General features: G+C 41.6%; 1 protein-coding gene and 1 pseudogene across 2 annotated transcripts; one reads left to right on the top strand and one right to left on the bottom strand.

Moving 5' to 3' along the window:
- The first annotated feature begins 362 nt into the window (after window positions 1-362).
- Window positions 363-7297, top strand: LOC143856639 (mitogen-activated protein kinase kinase kinase NPK1-like; annotated as a pseudogene).
- Window positions 7298-8199: 902 nt separating this feature from the next.
- LOC143856405 (G-type lectin S-receptor-like serine/threonine-protein kinase LECRK2) lies at window positions 8200-11181 on the bottom strand. Of its 2 annotated transcripts, XM_077366604.1 has the most exons (2): window positions 10559-11181; window positions 8200-10480 (listed from the first exon to the last, which is right to left on the bottom strand). In XM_077366604.1, the coding sequence occupies exons 1-2, from the start codon at window positions 10938-10940 to the stop codon at window positions 8541-8543; spliced, it is 2322 nt and encodes a 773-aa protein (XP_077222719.1). In that variant the 5' UTR covers window positions 10941-11181; the 3' UTR covers window positions 8200-8540. The 2 variants fall into 2 exon arrangements, with proteins under 2 accessions (XP_077222719.1, XP_077222718.1); XM_077366603.1 differs by having other exon boundaries at window positions 8200-11181.
- Window positions 11182-18886: the final 7705 nt, after the last annotated feature.

The raw sequence follows: 18886 nt of genomic DNA, 5'->3' as shown, positions 1-18886 counted from the left end.
GGGGTGTATATGGGGTTAGTTAGAATGTAGTTATTAAGTGATTGTGGGTTATGTGTTTTAGGGTTGTGGATGTTAGTGATGATGTGTCTTGTAAGAGGGGAAGTGGTTAATGCTATGTGCTACCTTTGTACTTGTATTTAAGTACTTGTATTGCAATGTAAATGGGAAGAAGAAAGATAATTTTACAGCAAAGGAAACTTTGTTTCTAAGAGATTCATGGCTCCTCTCGAATCGAGCCATTAGGAGGTCCGGTTGCCTCGAATCAACCTCTCCCCACCTCTTTTTCTATTTTCTTTTCGTTTATTTGTGTTACGGCCAATTAGGCATGTAACAAGTGGTATCAGAGCCGTCGATCTTGAGCCATGGCTATGTCTCCGAAGCTTTTGGAATCCATACGTGATGATTTCCGGCAAATCAAAGTTCTTGTTTTGAAAATGATGGAAGAACATCGGCAATTTGCGGAAGGCTTGGAAAAAATCAACAAAGCGATCAAAGAAATGCGTAAAGATGAAGAAAAGTTGAATATTGAGAGAGCTGAAGTTCGTGTAAAGGAAAATGCAAAAATAGATGGCGACGGAGATGAAAATTGTATTTCCTCCCAACTTTGGTAGCAACAAATTTGGAAGGCAGGGTTTGAAAGATCACGGTTGTTATTTTTGAAGAATACGGAAGTCCAAAGTTGATTGTATTTCTCAACCAAAGTGTGCCCAATAGGATTTTGAACCCCGGTGGAATACAATATTTTCTCTAACAAATCAACCTTGAGGACAATGGTTGTTTCTAAGGGGGGTGGAATGATATGTGCTTATTAGTGGTGTATATGGGGTTAGTTAGGATGTAGTTATTAAGTGATTGTGGGTTATGTCTTTTAGGGTAGTGGATGTTAGTTAGTGATGATGTGTCTTGTAAGTGGGGAAGTGGTTAATTCTTTGTGCTACTTTTGTACTTGTATTTAAGAACTTGTATTGCAATGTAAATGGGAAGAAGAAAGATAATTTTACAGCAAAGGAAACTTTGTTTTAAGGAGAGTCATGGGTCCCCTCGAATCAAGCCGTTAGGAGGTCCAGTTGCCTCAAATCAACCTCTCTCCCCGTCTGTTTTTATTTACTTTTTGTTTATTTGTGTTACGGCCAATTAGGCTCGAACAAGTGTCACCCTTGTCCCCTCCTTCTTAAATCTATAGCAAAATCCTAAAAAAAGATTATCCTAAAAAAGAATATAAATAGCTAAATAAAGATTATCATAATCTAAATTAGTATCCTAATCTATCCTAACTACTAAATATATCTGATCTGATCTTTTTCCCTAAAATATCTAATTAATTTATTGCACTCTAAGTGGGACCCATCTAGCCACCTAAAAAAAATCCCCCTGCCCCCGTTAACGTTATTCTGTAGGTTTCAAAGGCAAAGAAAAACATTAAAGGGGGTGAATTTATCCTCAAGCAGTGATCCTGCAAGCGGACTCTTCATTGCATGAGGGTTTATGGCTGAATTTCAAGGTCATTTCTTCTGAATTTCATTTCCACTCCCCCCCCGCCCCCTTTTTTTTTTTTTTTGAGTTCATTAGGTTAAACTTCACAAAAAATTGTCAGAATGAAACTAATTCTCTCTTTTGGCAGGAGAGTTTCTTAAACCTCAGTGGTTGAGGTATCAAGGATTGGTGGAAGCAGACCCATCTTAAAAAAAATTGTGAGAATGAAGTTGCTCATTTTCTATGGAATTAGATTAACTCTGATATGATCTTTGCATAGGGTAGGATTTTCCTATTGAAGATCTCTCTGCAATTTCTGTGCTCTTTTGAATTTATTTATCTGAGTAGTATGAACTGAAGCAAATTTATTGGTTTTATCAACAAGCAGCAAGTCACATGTAATATCCTTATGGGAAATGATTTTAGCACTCCACTCTTTTGATATGTAGTTAAAGCTTCTTGTCTTTTAGTTTTTAATTGGTGTTGTCAGAGTTTTTTGGGAAATGTAAATAACCTTTTGACAGCCCTTTAAACACTGAAAGGCAAGAAGCTTCCCCCTTCAACGTTTTTCTTTGCCTTTAAAACTTAACGAATAACATTAAAGGAGGGGATTTTATCCGTGAGAGAGGGGGGGGGGGGGGGTATCATTCCCCTATATCTATTGACTGTATTTGTATTGAAACCCTTATCGTGCACGCTTGTAGTTTCGTAATTACTTGTTTTGAAGATTATAAATACATTAGGAGTGTAATGTATTTATAATCTTCAAAACATTCCTTCGCCATCCCTCAAAAAGAAATGAAGCGCTACTATCGAATTAATGATATAGTCTCATCGATGATAGATCTTATTTAATACACTGTTTATAATTTATTATGATATACATATCCCTAACTTCTATCAATTTATATATCCCTAACTTCTATCAAATTTCAGTTTTTTCTTTGGCGCATCAGAGGCGTCTCCAATGCAGAGACACACATGGGATTTTGAGGCTCCCAAGACAGCAAGATAGAAAATTATGTTGCTTTTTCCTCCGAGGCTAAGATAGTTAGGACTTCATTGTTGCTGATCTCTTTTTACCTTAACAGGGCTAATTGTACTTGTACCCCATATTTTTGTCACCCATGTCTCCAACTCTTGTTTTGAATATATCTTGACCACTTGCACCGTTCCCACCCAACATCGTTTTAGACATGTTTGTTTCTCTTCTATTTCCCTCTTCGCAACCCACAATGATAGGTACCCAAAAGTAGACAAGAAGAAGGTGAAATAATGGTTCGTTTGGGAAACCAGTCCCTCGTACAATAGCACGAAATTAAGTTGAATTCTTCTCTACCTTTTCCATTAAGAGATAAGAAAATATAAACGTCGACAATGTTCTCAAGTTTCAACACATTAGGACTCTACAACTAATCAGAATAAAGGATAAATAAAAGAAAACTAAAAGACAAATATAAAAGATAGCTAAAACTAACTAGCCAACGTAATCGTTGGTTATTGGCATCCCTAATCTAACGTAGCTACCAGCAATATCCGATTAAAGAATCCCAAAAATCAAGGGATTCAACACCCACAACCACCTGTTCATGTTCTATGAATGGAACTACATTGTTGCTGATCTTTCTTTTTTTTTTTAACACAGAAGGATAATGGTATCAATTTTTTGTTGCCAAAGCCTCCAACTCCGATGCTGAATATACTCCTTGTCTACCACCACTGTTTCCACCCAACATGTTTCTAGAAAAGGCTTTTTTCTCTTCTCTATTTCACTCTCCCCAACCAGAATCACCATAGTTGGGCCATCTTTTCAGTTCTCTCCAACCGATTGCTTTTCCCCTCTCCATGGACCTCCATTGCCCTCCCTTTCTTCAGCACCGTACTTGAGAAGAAAGTATCAGAGGCATGCCATATAAAGTGTATGCATGCATAGGGACTGAGAAGAAAGTATCATTGCATTGCATGGATCAAAGCTGAGTAGCGGATGGCGGTGAAATGTCAAAAGGAATAAGAGTTGAGAAATTATCAGATAGAAAGTATCATGCATAGGGACTGAGAAGAAAGTCTCATTGCGTGGCATGGATCAATGCTGAATCGTGGACGACGGTGAAATGTCAAAAAGAATAAGAGTTGAGAAATGGGTAACTGGGCATGTGGAAGATGTGGGTTGAATATTTGCCAATAACCTGTAATTTCAAGTAACAGTCTCTGTGTTGCCTCTTGATTTTACTGGATTGATGATATGTTGTTGAATATTTGCCAATAATTATCAAAGTTTTATGGCCTGGATTGAAATTTCAAGAACTCTTGCTGTTCTGTATGCGCATACACCTAAGAGTATATTTTATTATTTTAGGTTTATACACCTGTAATTTCAAGTAACGGTCATTCTGTTCCCTTTTGGTTTTACTGGATTGATGATATGTTGTTGAATATTTATAATAATTATCAAATTTTTTATGGCCTGGTTTGAAATTTTGAGATCTCTTGCTGTTTTGTACTTTTATAATCCTTTTTATCATCAGCTATTCTTGTATACTGTATGTTTTTCTCCTGATTGCTTTGATTATGCCTCACATGGCTAATGATAATTCTCGGAGAATTTTCAAGTGCATTTGTCTATTAGCAACATGCTTTCGTTACTATACTCCTTGCAGTTTTATCCTTGTACCAATTTTCTCTTAATGAATTATAATGTTACGAGTCCTAATTAATTTCCCAAAATATTTCCTACCTCTGCTGACATATGGAGCGTTGGGTGTACTGTTATTGAAATGGCCACTGGAAAGCCTCCTTGGAGTCAGCAATACCAACTAGAGGTACATAGTGTTCATTCATGTTATCAATTGATATCAAGCTGCACGATTTTTGTAGCATTTGAAGAGAGTTTTTCTGAACTCAGACTAAGACTGAGTCCTTCATCCAGGCTCCTGCTCTATTCCATGTTGGATCAACAAAGGAACATCCTCGCATCCCTGAGCATCTCTCTGTGGAGGCAAAGGATTTTCTTGAGAAATGCTTAGCAAAGTATATATTCATAGCTGTCTTTTAGTTTGTTCTGTTTCATGCACCATAGATTATGCAATTACCTGAATTGGGCGAGGGTTATTCCCATAAAAGTCAGTTCCAAGTTCTGACAGGACCTGTCCCAAATAAATTACATTTATGTTTGAGCATACAATGTACAACCTAAAGGAATATCATTTCTTTTTCTAAAGAACTTCCATTAACAACCCATCTTGAGCGAGGCTAATGATGTGGCAAATTCTTTGGTTTAGGATAAAATGTGAGTTGTTAGTTGCTGGAGAATACATTCGAGTTTCTTCTTTAGTTTTTAACGTAGTGTGGTCCTGGCTTGGTGTGTTTTTTGACTTGTATATTGTCAGCTTGATGATTAATTTTCAAAGGGCCACTTTACAGACATTTTACACTCCTGCATTAAGCTATTCAAGTGATTCTTCTATTATCTAGTTCCAAAACAACTGTCTTATCAACTGTATGGATTTCATTTCCTCTCAGTTTGAGCTCCTTCTAAGGTGTCCTTCGAGACTAACGTAGCATTTTGGCAGGGAACCAAACTCAAGGCCCACGGCTTCTGATCTGCTCCAGCTGATTTCTGAACTGAAAACTAATTTTTTAATCGAATTTAAACAAACTATTTGATACTAAATTTCAATTTCAATAATGGCAATCAGCATCCATTTGTTACTACAGAATATCAGGACGCTCATCCAATTTCCTGTGCTTCTGTTATGGTCAGTATAACCATTCTAAGCTACTTTGAGTATGTTGGTCACCAATTCTTCTCTGCAACTTACCTTGTGGCTGATAGCATCAATCTTGTCACCACCAGGAACATTCTCCAAACTCATTTCCAGTTTCCACATCATGTGTGAATAAATTGTAAGTGTAATGGTTGTCATGGTTGATAATTCTGGGTGTTGTACAAATATTTCATGGGAGTTGAACACTGCATGGTGTCATGATGACTGTTTTTCACATTGCAGGATTAGCCCAATGGGACCCAGGACAACTGGCAAAAGCGGGAAGAATGTCCATGTTGTTGGGAGTGTGAGGTGCTCAACGATATATTCCGAGAAGCTCTCGAGAATCAGATCCGTTTGGGAGACAAGTACCAGTGATGACAAGTGTCAGCTTGATGATTTTGAGGTGGCTGGATCAATAAGACCTGACTCTGCCTCAACATTTGATCAGTTTAACAGGGTAATATATTATGTCCCTCAATATGGATCTAATAGTGTCTTTTAGAAGAATAAGGATGGTTGACTTTTGCTTATTAGCGGTTGACTTGTTTATGAATGACAGAGTTTTAATCCCATGTCGGAGCCCTTAGATGATTGGCCATGCAAGTTCGATGAAAGTCCAGAGCCAAGAGGAATGCCCTCAGAGGACTCTTGTGGGTCAGTTACTGGAGCTGGCAATATCTCCGGAGCATCTGCAAAAGAGGAGAATGGTTTCACATTTCCTTGTGGACCATCGTGCGAAGATGATGAAGAAGTTACAGAATTGAAAATTTGAGCCTTCCTGGATGAGAAGGTATGAATAATTATTGGAGGAATGATAGAATGAAGGGCGCGCCCTTGCAAAAACCAACTTCAAGGGGCACAGTCCTCATTGGCCAATTTCAGCAAAGTTCGTTTATGATGGTGCTGAAAAAAGTGGATGTCGCCATAAAATGTGGAACGGCTTTGACTTTTTCTGAAATCAACCAATTGGGGGCGCCCTTGAAGTTGGTTTTTGCAAGGACGCCCTTCATTCTATCATTGGTTTATTTATTTTATCCTTTATTAGCGCACTTTTACCTCTACCAGTTTTATCCATTGACTAGTCATCTGTCTGAAGCTTCTGAAGTGTTCTGTGATGTAAATTTTAAAATCCATCTATCATCTGCCCACTATATTATTCCAGGCTTTGGATCTAAAGAAGCTACAGACGCCATTATATCAAGAGTTTTACAACATTTCGAATGCCGCTTCTTCTCCGGGTGTTGTTGGGAATGCATCCGACGAAGTTGTTACAAGTTGTTCTAAGTTACCTCCAAAAAGCAAGTTATCTCCCAGCAGGCTAGTGAGCAGAACATCACCCCTGCTAGTTGATGATCAAAATACTACAAGTCCCGGTAACTGCAGCCGGCGTGTCTCAACTAATGGCGGTGCAAGTGATCAAATCTTAAGAGAAATTCCTTTGCCTCATCTTAACGAATGGGGTGGAGGTCAGCAGGAACTAAACAGCCCAAGGTTTGTTAAATGTTTACTTAGCTTATCTCTCCCTTTACTTAGCATGCCTCGTGCCATTTGTCCTGACCCATCTGATTCTGAACACTTCAACATATGATGATGGATGTAGTTTGAGCTTCGCGGAGAGGCAGAGGAAGTAGAAGGAAGAGCTAGATGTTTTGCTTCAGAATCTTGATCAAATGACGAACAATTTCACAATATTTTTATTTTATTTTTTGCCGTTCACAGTTTATATACTTATGCGAGCTGGAGTAGTACAATGAATAAAAGATTCATTTGTTTATGCCGTTTGCAGTTTAAGCTGTTGTTAGTGGCATGAATCTAATAACAGTTTCTGATTTTTTTTTTTGGCAGCAATGAAGCGCCAGATGGGTGTTGGTGGGAAAGTGTCTTCACCAAATGACAGAGGTTTGAATAGGAAGAGAGACAGATTAATCTTTACATCGCCTGGCAAATGAATGCAATAGATATATTGTGTTTTCCTAGTGAGGTCTTTGTAATTCTTGCTTTGGCATCTGTACTAATCTATAATGTGAGACTATATATATGATGCTAAATTTAGCTTCTGCTTGGTTTTCCAATGGTTTGAATGCTTAGCAAATGCCTGAGTTACACGAGGCGATTCCGAATTTTGACTTGCCTGATCTCGACTGTAAAGGGACTCACCATCAGTGATCAGTACCATTGGGCCAGTGGCGAAAATGCCGAAACTGCTTGGGATATCTTTTTTCCAGTCACTGATCCGGTAGCAGAATTTTCAAGTTAATGCAAGCATTGTACATAGTGACCCCTAGCAGCAGAATTTTCCAATTAATGCAAGCAGTGTACTGGAGCTGCCACAGTGGGTTCTCTATATGCTGGCCTGTGTACCTTGAGATTGAGGTTGCTCACAGCTAGCTCAAGTTTGCCTTCATTTAAATTCAATGAGAAAAGGCAGAAAGGAAAACACTTTGAAAACGGGATTCCGTTTGGAAAATAAAAATGGGAGTGACATCACTGTTTATTTGACCCTTTTCAAGGTGTATTTATTGCTTTTATGGGGATTTGAGCTCCCTTACTTCGTCTTTTAGTGGATGTGGCTCTGATGGTTGATGCCCGTTTTTTTTCTTTTTTCACAAAACGGGATCCTGTTTTCCTAGCAGTGCTCATTCACAAACTATCTGAGAATTGACGCCCATTTCCCGTCCATTAAAAGCAGACAACGATTTTAGTTTCGCAATTGCATGTACTTAGATATGAAATACATTGGGAATGTAATGAATGCTCAACTCAGAAAGGGTTTCAATTGATGAAAAATGTAAATCTCAGCTGTGAATGCTCAACTAAGGAAGAGTTCCCAATGAGGGGATATAACGAAGGTTATTCTGTTTTAGAACGATTTGATATGTTAGCAACTTCTAATACCGTGTTTGGACGAGAGACTGAAATAATCCCACGTGCAAGGGGATGGCCTCAAGAACAATAGAGATTAAGGGAGAAAGATGGCTTTTTATTCATGCTCAATAGAATATTACAACTTATTTTTATCAAAAAGACGACTACTAAAAATACTACCAAGATCTCCTACTAAAAAGACAACTATTAAAAACACCACCAACTGCCACATTTGCATTAGTGTCTTTGGAACTCAGTGAGTAAAGCTTCACGTAGCACCTGTTGATTAGTTGAACTTATACTGACAGTGATAGTCCTTTGCTTCAAAGATATCCAACCTATATTCACTGGATAGTCATTTGCTTTCCTATACTCACTGGCAGAAGAGGTGGTGCTGTTATTGTATTTCGGAAGTAATGTAATACAGCGTGGACATCAAGAACTACTTGCAGAAGCTGGAAATGGAGGGATCGGTACATCTGTATTCCCTTCCAACATCAGAATCACATTTTTCATAGAAGGGCGAAAATTTGGTTCGTTTTGAATACACCACAATCCCACCTTCACCAGCCTCTCCAACATCCTCTTCTCCACCTCTTCACTACCCAGGAGTTTACCCAACTCTCCACGAATAAAGCAGCTGTACACCCATTCAGTCAAAATAATTTCCTCATCTGCAACATCTAACTCCAGATTCCTCCTACAGCATACAAGCTCCAACAACACAATCCCATAGCTGTAGACATCCGCCTTCACTGATATCGGTGTGTTCTTGTTCCATTCCGGTGCCAGGTATCCCCTCGTCCCTCTAACGCCAGTAAAGGTTCTTGTTTGATCCGACATCAACAGCTTCGCCAACCCAAAATCCGATATCTTTGCAGTCCAGAAATCATCCATCAGTATGTTCTGAGGCTTTATATCGCAATGGATGATATGGGGCTCACAGTCTTCGTGTAGATAGAGTATCCCTCTGGCTATATCTGTTGTGATTCTCACTCTATCAGTCCAATCTAGGCGTCTTTGGTTCTTAAAGATTAGGCTTGCAAGTGAGCCATTGCCCATGTATTCATAAACCAGAAGCCTATGAGAGCCTTCATCGCAGAAGCCGAGCAATCGGACCAAATTCCTGTGATGGGTTCTTCCTATTGCTCTCGTCTCTGCTCGAAACTCCCTTTCCCCTTCTTCAATCACTTTCTCTAGTCTCTTCACAGCGATGACTCTGCCACCGTTGGATAAGGCCCCTTTATAAACTGTTCCAAAAGCACCTCTCCCCAATTCTTCCTTGAAGCCATCTGTTGCTTTTAGTAGCTCATCGTATGAGAAGACTCGCAGAGCAATCTCTTCTCTTAAGCCAATATTTCTTGCTCCTGCCTGATGTTTGTACCTCTGAACTTGATATTTGTAGATAAGAAAAGCAAAGACTACAAAGACTGTTAAGGTGAAAGTAGCAAGAACTATACATAAGATTAGAATCTCCGTCCGTAGCTTTTTCTTGCTATAATATTTCACCACCACCGTTGCATTAGAGAAGTTGCCGTTCCTATTAGAGACGTTACCGGTTGCATTAGTAGTAGTTGTGCCGATACCCATTTTGAGGAAAGTCATCGTCTGAACAGATAAATCTCTTCTCCCATATACCAGTGGAAGTGCCAATTTCATGCATTTATCATCTTTGAGCATTGCAGCCTCGCATGCACAGTCTCGCAGACACTCATTGCTGCAATCTTCTTCACTGTGTGATGGTACAGTACCATATATGTTTTCTTTCCACGACAGATTCTTAATAGGCAAAATGGAGTATGACATGTTTTTCTTGCCGTTACAGCCTTCGCTACTGAAGTTTCTCTCGCAATCCTGAAATCTTTGATCTGGGCCACTGAAATTGAAGCCAGGTGCACAAATGCATTGAGGTTGATAATCCATAAAAGTGCAGTAGCTGTTAAATCCGCAAAAATCTTTGATTGAACATTGGTCATTGTCTTTAATGGCTGACCAACTGATCCTCATAGTCGAGCTACCATTCCTTTCGAAAGTGTGAGAGTACAACCGGAAATTCCCGTCGGCTTCGATCGTCGCACGGTAAACAACAATAGCATCATTTCTAGAATTGATGCTTTCAGCAACACTACGTATATTGTGATCACTTTTATTAACTAGGTATAATTGGCCAAAGTTGTTGAGATAGAGGTGTATATCGAGTCCTTGGTTCCCATAAGTTCCAGTACTCCAATAAGCATCTGTGGTAGTAGTAGAGCCATCTTTTGGGTATAGCACGAGATTGCCATCTCCTTGCATACTAAGTTGAAACCGTCCTTTACTGTGGTCAGCGTCAGAGAGGCTGGAATACAAGTCTTGCTCCGATGGAAGTCGCTGACCTGCTAAAATGGTATCGGTCGGATAATCAAAGCTCTCCCATATGCTACTGGAATTGGAATCATAGAGAACGAAATTACCCGTATCGAGGAACGAAGCATACGAAGCAGATGAAGCTGTATCAGTGATATTTTTGTCTAGGCCACCTGGGCTTCTTAGAAGAAGCCAACCATCATGAGTTAGGAGCAGTGTTGCATTGTTAGAGACGGGTGGGTCGTCTCGGTTCGCCGTCCATACCACTTTCTTGTTGGGATCAGCCTCTAGCCATGTTCCAACTACAAAGCCATTGCCTTCTTTGTAGAATCCAAAGGCAAAAAGGCCAGAAGGTGAGCGCCATGAAGTGGGTTCTCTCGTGGGGAAGAGAGAAGTGTTCAAGGTTATGTTGGTTTGTTTTGGTTCAGCTATTGTGAAAAAAGTTGTAGGGAGAAAGAGCAAGAACAGAGAAAACACAGCAGCAGCCATTAGAGTAGTGTGTGGAAGAGATAAGAAAGCTCTATGTATTTAATGAATGAAACTTGGCTCAGGTTCCTGAGACCCCTTGCTAATAGTCTAATAGCTAGGGGTGTGGAAATATGAATTACTTCTGAAAATAAAAAGTAAGCATGGAATTGATATTTCCACACCCCACACTCTTTGCTATTGTAGGGGTCTGAAGAAAGTTCCTCAGACCCCGACCTGACCCAATTTTTGTTCGTATTTAATTGGGGATAGGATCTATGCACTCCCTTATATTGACGATGAGACTGGTCATGTAAACGTGTTTGGAATTGGCTGTTGATGATCTCTGAATTGAACGGGCCTAACATTTAATATTCTTTAACTTGCAGCCAGCATAAATGCACTAAATGCACAATGGTGACTAGCTAGTAGCCAATGGGGGTGCCCTTTCAGCCCATTTTTGCAATGGTGCCTGTAATTTAGCATTTGGGTCGTGGTAGGGAGTGTCATTGTTGAAACAAGGATGTGTGAATATTACTTCACTCCCTATAGACTTAGAACAAAAGCGTGTTGACGGGTCCATAATGCCTTCATGGAAGTCGTCTGAGAATTTTGGCCCATAAAGGAGTTGTTGGGAGAAAGACTGTTGATGATCCTTTATATTGACAATGGGCCTTGTCATTTACTTAAACGTGTTTGGAATTGACTGTTGATGATCTTCTAGGGATCGAACCAACCTTTAACAGATGATTAGAAAAAAATGCAAGGGCCTCCTCTTTGTATAACTTGTAGAAGTATTTTGCATATAATCTTTTAGAGTAATGCTAGCTAACGTAAGCCGACCCTTTGGTTTAGCTTGCCACAGCATCACAGTGACTTAAGCCAACCCTTTGGTTTAGGAAAATCAACCTTTAACAGATGATTAGAAAAAAAAATGCAAGGGCCTCCTCTGTTGTTTAATTTCGACCGAAATTTCAAAATTTCGTTTTTTCCGAAATTTCACCCAATAATCTCGATTTTGTTCATTATTTAATATTTTTCCAACATTTCGGCTGAAATTTTGAAATTTCAGTGAGGACTGAAACACATTCCGAAACCAAAATTTGAAACCATGCTTTGGATAGGGATTTGCAAGGGACCATTTCATGTGCCGGCTGTTGCATGAGAGAGCAGCCACGTTGCTCACTCTTCAACAGATTTTGTCATGTTCATTTAATTCAGGCTGCACTCTCATGCAACAGCCGGCCCACGAAATGCCTTGTGCCTTAGGAATTCCCTTTGGATATTATTAAGGCCACGTTTGGATACTCACAAGATTTAGATTTGGATTTCTCACATTTGCAGTCGAGATTTGGAACTGTACCAGTTCCTTAGATTTCCAAATCAGCTACAACAGTGGAAAAAAAACTCCAATTTTCAAATCTGTCAAGACATTATTTGGAAATCAATATTTGTAGCAATTACCTTCACCCTTCTGTCTTCGACCTTGTTGCCACAGCATCAAGACGTTCCTCCCCCACTCTCTCTCGTACAACATCAGCATGAGCATGATTGTTGTATTTTGTATCCAAAACTCAAATACAAATCCAAATACAAAAATGTTAGGTATCCAAGGCCTAAAAGTATTTTGCATATAATCTTTTAATAATGAAATTTATTTCCATATAGTTTTATATGCAAATAAAATATCATTATTGGAAAAAGGGAGTGTCATTATTGAAACAAGGGAGTGCGGATATCATTTCTCAGTCCATTGACGTGGAACAAAAACGCGGTTGACGGGGGCCATTTTATTGGAAATCATTTCTCAGTCCATTGACGTGGAACAAAAACGTGGTTGACGGGGGGTCATTTTATTGATGTGGAACAAAAAATGCGATTTGGAAGGGGGGAATAAAATCAACTGGCATTCTGAAGTCGTCCGATAAATTTGGGCCCATAAATCTCCCCATCCGCGCCCCCGCCCCCCCACAGGCGTGTCTCTTGGGTAATAATTGCATGTTAGGTGATGTGTCACCTTTAATCCTTTCTTATATTAAGCCAAAATCTACAAAAAAAATAAAAATAAAAATAAAAAAAGGGTGAAATTTTGCTTGAATTTCTTGAGAATCATGCTTTCTCTGGCTTGAAATTCTTGACAATTATATGTTCTTTCTCTATCAGTAATGACAACCCTACTACTATTCTACGACATGATAACGGAACATTACTTGTTTGTAATATTAAATAGTAACCGCAAGTGCACGGATCGCGTGTAGTCACGGGTCGAACTCAGGGAAAAGAAATCTAGTTGTCAATCCTATTCTTGTACCGATTAGAATACTAGCTATGATATAATGTTGCCTGGCAAAATCTCAGGATTTTCGTGGACTTGACTTCGGAGCAAACACTATATATAAACGTATATTCTATTCAATCTAAGAATTAAATTCAACTAAGATTTTTTAGTTATTTAAAATCCTAATTTAGGCAAAGTGTACCAAATTTTAATGATCTCTATTAACTACTTCTCTAATTAATTAGGAAACCAAATTATAAGGGCTTAAGTAAATTGGAAAATTGCAAAAGTGATTTGGAATAGTGTAAAAACCTTAATTCAATATAAAAGAGTACTTAGAGTTAGAATCCACCATGAGTTTGGATAAAATTGATTAATTAAAATAATCTTTTGAATTAGGTTGAAAATCAAACTAAACAGTCAATAAATAATAATATCTAAAAGATGTCATTATTTATGAGTATTTAACCGAATTAACCCTCTAATTTACATTAATTATATAGAATAAAATCTTTACTAATCAATAACCATCCATACGAAAGGGGAAAGCTAATGGCATGGATGATTGGTATTCGTACAAAAACAAAACCCTACATAATTCTTACAAAAAGTCTGGATGGAATTAATTGAATATTTTTCTCCTCCCCCATGGCTTCAACTAAAGCCTAAGTAACTAAGATTTAGTTGTTCATGGAAAAAGAAGAAAAAGATAAAATAGAAGAGAGAGAAGAGAGAGTAAGAAGTGCCATCAATCACAAATTAAAAAGAAAAGTAAAGAGATATGCTTTCACTAATTAAACTTAAGACAAATTACATAAATAAAATCTGGAAATTAAATAAAACAAAAATAAAAACTTATTCTTTTGTCTTCTAAGCCTTGGACAAGCTTTTCTCCTTTCTTGTGTCACCCTTGATTGGAGTTGGAATGGTCTTGGAAATTGGATGTGAGAGATGGACAAAGAACTTGAAAATTGAGAGAGAACAGGAGAGTAAAGGGAGAGTAGAGAGAAAGAGAGTGTGTAGAGAGAGCTCTTTGTTATTCTTCACAGGGAATCTCTTTCTATTTACAAGCCCCAAGGAAGTTCACAAAAATAACTTGGCATCTTTGAGATTTTAGCAACTCCCACCTTGTGGGTATATAATTTCAGCAACTTCTAGCTTAACTTTGTAATTTTCAGCAACTTTTACTCTTCTCCTTACAATTTCAGCAACTTTGTACCTGTGTTGGTAATTTGGGCCACTTTTGTTGACTTTTTCCTCTTCTCTTACGTAGAAATGGGTGTGATTTTGGCAACTTTCTCTCATTCTTCATGGTGGGTCCCACCTATATTAAATATGCAAACAAGTAAAACAAGTTAGTAAGGGGGTCCCATTTGCATTATATAATATATATAATGAGAAAACATTTCCTACACACTTGTGTAGGTAAGTTACCTACACACTAGTTTAAAATACAGTGGGGGACCACATTGTTTGGGTGATCCAAACCATTCATTTGAATGGTCCTCACATAGATAGGGTGTCCACAAAAAATCAGATCCATAGGATCATCCCAACCATTCAAACTATGGAGGCAAAATATGGACTAATTTGTGAAGGTTTATACACGTCCATTTTACCTCCGCAAATCGTAGGGTTGGGATGATCCTATGTATCTGATTTTTTGTGGACACCCAATCTCTATGAGGACCATTCAAATGAATGGTTTGGATCACCCAAACAATGTGGGCCCCCACTGTATTTTAAGCTAGTGTGTAGGTAACTTACCTACACAAGTGTGTAGGAAATGTTTTCTCATATATAATACATGCTATTTTTGAATTCAAAACCGTGCGATGCTATTTTGAAACTTCAAGTTGGTCCCACAAATGCATGAATAATCAGAGATTTTAAGGGCTCATCCAAGCAAAAATCCCCAATGACAAGATTAAAAAAATACATAAGGGGATAAGATCAAGCAATCAAAGCCATGGAAAGGGCCTGATGGCCTTTCATTCAAATTGAAATTAGGAGAAAGATTGCTACCTCCCATCTCTTGAGCCTCACAAGAGCAAGAGTGCTCTTCCTCTAATCTGCATGGCCCACATTACACGACTGGATGACTAGAGGCAGACAACAGGAAGGAAAACTAACTATACTGCTGTAAACTAACTAAAATGGGATAGTTTCCATGGAGATTGGGATCTAGAGAGCCCCAAGCCCCATGGTTTTCCCCTAATCTACACTAATTACAATGCTAAGCTAAGCTAAGGGAAATGAAATGAAATAAAATAAACAAAACAAAGAAATTAAAGTTACCTAGGGATTGAGAAATCCCCTAACTCTCCACCAATGGGGGCGCCGCTTTGACCGCTCAGGGCTCTATCGTCCCAAAACTCCCTAAATGCTCATGAGACACAAAAATGGGCCTACTGTGGCCCACACAAGCGTTCTTGGAAGCCCAAAATTGTCCTCCTTGAGTGCCTGCCCTGCTTGCCTTTTAAGGATGCGGAAAGCAAGGCAGATTTGTACAACTTTCGATGTGGAAATAAAATTTTAGTGCTGTTACGATTATGCTCAGGGGTTACGATTGTAAACTCTTTTTAACTTACGATTATTGCTTTGGGCCACAATCGTAAATTGGTCAGATGAGTGAAAATTGGGAATGCTCTGGGTATTTGCCGGTTTCTGGGCTTGATCTCGGGGATCTCAGATTGGCTAGCTCGGGGCTTGGTTTGCAATCTGGTTCTGACAAATCTGAGTTGGTATGTGTTAGGTCTAAAATTGGTAACAGGTTATGGTAGGGCCGGAAGGGCTGATCTGGCACGCCACAGCTGGCGAGCAAGGCGCTTTCCTGTCCTGCACAAGACACATAAGGTCAGAAGGCCGAACCGGGGCGGTTGCTTCGGACGGACCCTTCGACACTCAAGTCAGTATGAGCAGGGGTCATAAGTCCGAACAGCAGAGGACCAGTTAAGTGCCTTGAGTGGTGATTTTTGTTCACCCCCACCTTTGAGCAAGTGAAGGCTATTTATAGTGATCCTGAGCCACCTACCAGGACAGTTGGTAGCCCCTGTGTGGACCAGGTGTCATCCCTAAGAGGGACAGGTGGAAGTCCCCGATTGGTCCAGGCGTCATACCTAGCAGGGACTGGTGTTGGCTTTGCAGTGGTCCATGTGAGGGCCACGTGTCAACAGCCGATTGGTTGCAGATTTTAGACCCCATCAGTTGCCCCCTGGTTCTCCGAGCCATTTATGACGGCTTGGAGAAGCAAGAAAGCTTACTGCCATAAATCCAAGCCCTTCTGGGCGACCTGGAAGGGCAGAAATTGCGCTGGAGGTCTGTCCGTCTAGGCCTTCTGGGCGGCTCGGCCGGGCAGAATTTGCACTGGAGGTCTGTCCGTCTAAGCCTTCTGGGCGGCTCGGCCGGGCAGAATTTGCACTGGAGGTCTGTCCGTCTAAGCCTTCTGGGCGGCTCGGCCGGGCAGAATTTGCACTGGAGGTCTGTCTGGCTGAGCCCTTCTGGGCGGCTCGACCGGGCAGAATTTGCACTGGAGGTCTGTCCGGCCGAGCCCTTCTGGTCGGCTCGGCCGGGCAGAATTTGCACTGGAGGTCTGTCCGTCTAAGCCTTCTGGGCGGCTCGGCCGGGCAGACTTTTGTCTTCTAGCGAGCCATTTATGACGGTTTGGAGAAACAAGAAAGCTTATTGCCATAAATCCAAACCCTTCTGGGCGGCCTGGAAGGGCAGAAATTGCGCTGGAGGTCTGTCCGTCTAGGCCTTCTGGGCGGCTCGGCCGGGCAGAATTTGCACTGGAGGTCTGTCCGTCTAAGCCTTCTAGGCGGCTCGGCCGGGCAAAATTTGCACTGGAGGTCTGTCCGGCCGAGCCCTTCTGGGCGGCTCGGCCGGGCAGAATTTGCACTGGAGGTCTGTCCGTCTAAGCCTTCTGGGCGGCTCGGCCGGGCAGAATTTGCACTGGAGGTCTGTCCGTCTAAGCCTTCTGGGCGGCTCGGCCGGGCAGAATTTGCACTGGAGGTCTGTCCGGCCGAGCCCTTCTGGGCTGCCGGGCCGGGCAGAATTTTGTCTTCTAGTGAACGCGTCATATCCTGTCCGTCTAAGCCTTCTGGGTGGCTCGGCCGGGCAGACTTTTGTCTTCTAGCGAACGCGTCATATCCTGTCCGGCTAAGGCGCTGGACGGCCAGGCCGGGCAGGTCTTTTGTCTTCTTCAGACGACCAGATTTTCTGGTCGGCCCGAGATGACCAGGAAAAATATCCTGTCCGGCCATAGTATTGGACCGGAGTGAACCAAGCGGCTCCTTAACCCCAGTTTAAGAACTTGGATTTCATTGTGGGTGGTTTTCGGCCCCCGTACTCTCCTGGCCGGGAGTTGGCTCACAGCCATTTAGAGGCGAACCAAGGTGAACCACCAATGCAGGATCCCATTTTTCTGAACTCGGATTTCAGGTGGTTTTCCACGGGTGGTCCCTGGCCGGAATTGGGTTCCAAGCCATTTCGGGACGGACCGGAGTGAACCACTGCATGGATCCAAGTCTTCAGAACTTGGGCTTTATAAGGTGGTTTTTCATTGGGTGTCCTTGGCCGGAACTGGTCTCCAAGCCATTGCGGACGTGCCGGAGTGTACCACCGCTGAGCTACAGAGGTCTAAGTCTGCAGACACTGCAAACAGTTAGAGCTGAGCTGAGGAGGTCTAAGTCTACAAACACTTAGAATCTTCAAGGTGGTTTTCCACTGGGGCGGGTCCTTGGTTGGAACTGATCTCCAAGCCATTGCGGACGTGCCGGAGTGTACCACCGCTGAGCTGCAGAGGTCTAAGTCTGCAAACACTGCAAACACTTAGAGCTGAGCTGAGGAGGTCTAAGTCTGCAAACACTTAGAATCTTCAAGGTGGTTTTCCACTGGGGCGGGTCCTTGGTTGGAACTGATCTCCAAGCCATTGCGGACGTGCCGGAGTGTACCACCGCTGAGCTGCAGAGGTCTAAGTCTGCAAACACTGCAAACACTTAGAGCTGAGCTGAGGAGGACTAAGTCTGCAAACACTTAGAGTCTTCAAGGTGGTTTTCCACTGGGGCGGGTCCTTGGTTGGAACTGATCTCCAAGCCATTGCGGACGTGCCGGAGTGCACCACTGCGCCATATCCTGTCCGGCTTCGGCTGTGGACGGCCAGGCCGGGCAGGTCTTTTGGCGTCTAGCGATTGCGCCATATCCTGTCCGGCTTAGGCTGTGGACGGCCAGGTCGGGCAGGTCTTTTGGCGTCTAGCGATTGCGCCATATCCTGTCCGGCTAAGGCGCTGGATGGCCAGGCCGGGCAGGTCTTTTGGCGTCTAGCGATTGCGCCATATCCTGTCCGGCTTAGGCTGTGGACGGCCAGGCCGGGCAGGTCTTTTGGCGTCTAGCGATTGCACCATATCCTGTCCGGCTTAGGCTGTGGACGGCCAGGCCGGGCAGGTCTTTGAAGTGGTTTTCCACTAGGGCAGGTCCACGGTTGGAACTGATCTCCACACCAAATTGGACGCGCCGGAGTGCACCACTGCCGCTCTCTAAGTCTGCAAACACTTAGGCTGAGAGCTAAGTCTGCAAACACTTAGAGTCTTTGAGGTGGTTTTCCACTAGGGCAGGTCCACGGTTGGAACTGATCTCCACACCAAATTGGACGCGCCGGAGTGCACCACTGCCGCTCTCTAAGTCTGCAAACACT

Source organism: Tasmannia lanceolata, unplaced genomic scaffold (genome assembly GCF_043159265.1).
Source record: "Tasmannia lanceolata isolate RefF3 unplaced genomic scaffold, GAP_Taslan_0.1 ptg000023l, whole genome shotgun sequence".
Lineage (NCBI taxonomy): Eukaryota > Viridiplantae > Streptophyta > Magnoliopsida > Canellales > Winteraceae > Tasmannia > Tasmannia lanceolata.
This window is presented reverse-complemented; position numbering and strand designations above follow the sequence as displayed.

Coding starts and splice junctions, on each gene's coding strand:
- LOC143856405 (XM_077366603.1), bottom strand. CDS start 10,940: ATGGCTGCTGCTGTGTTTTCTCTGTTCTTGCTCTTTCTCCCTACAACT.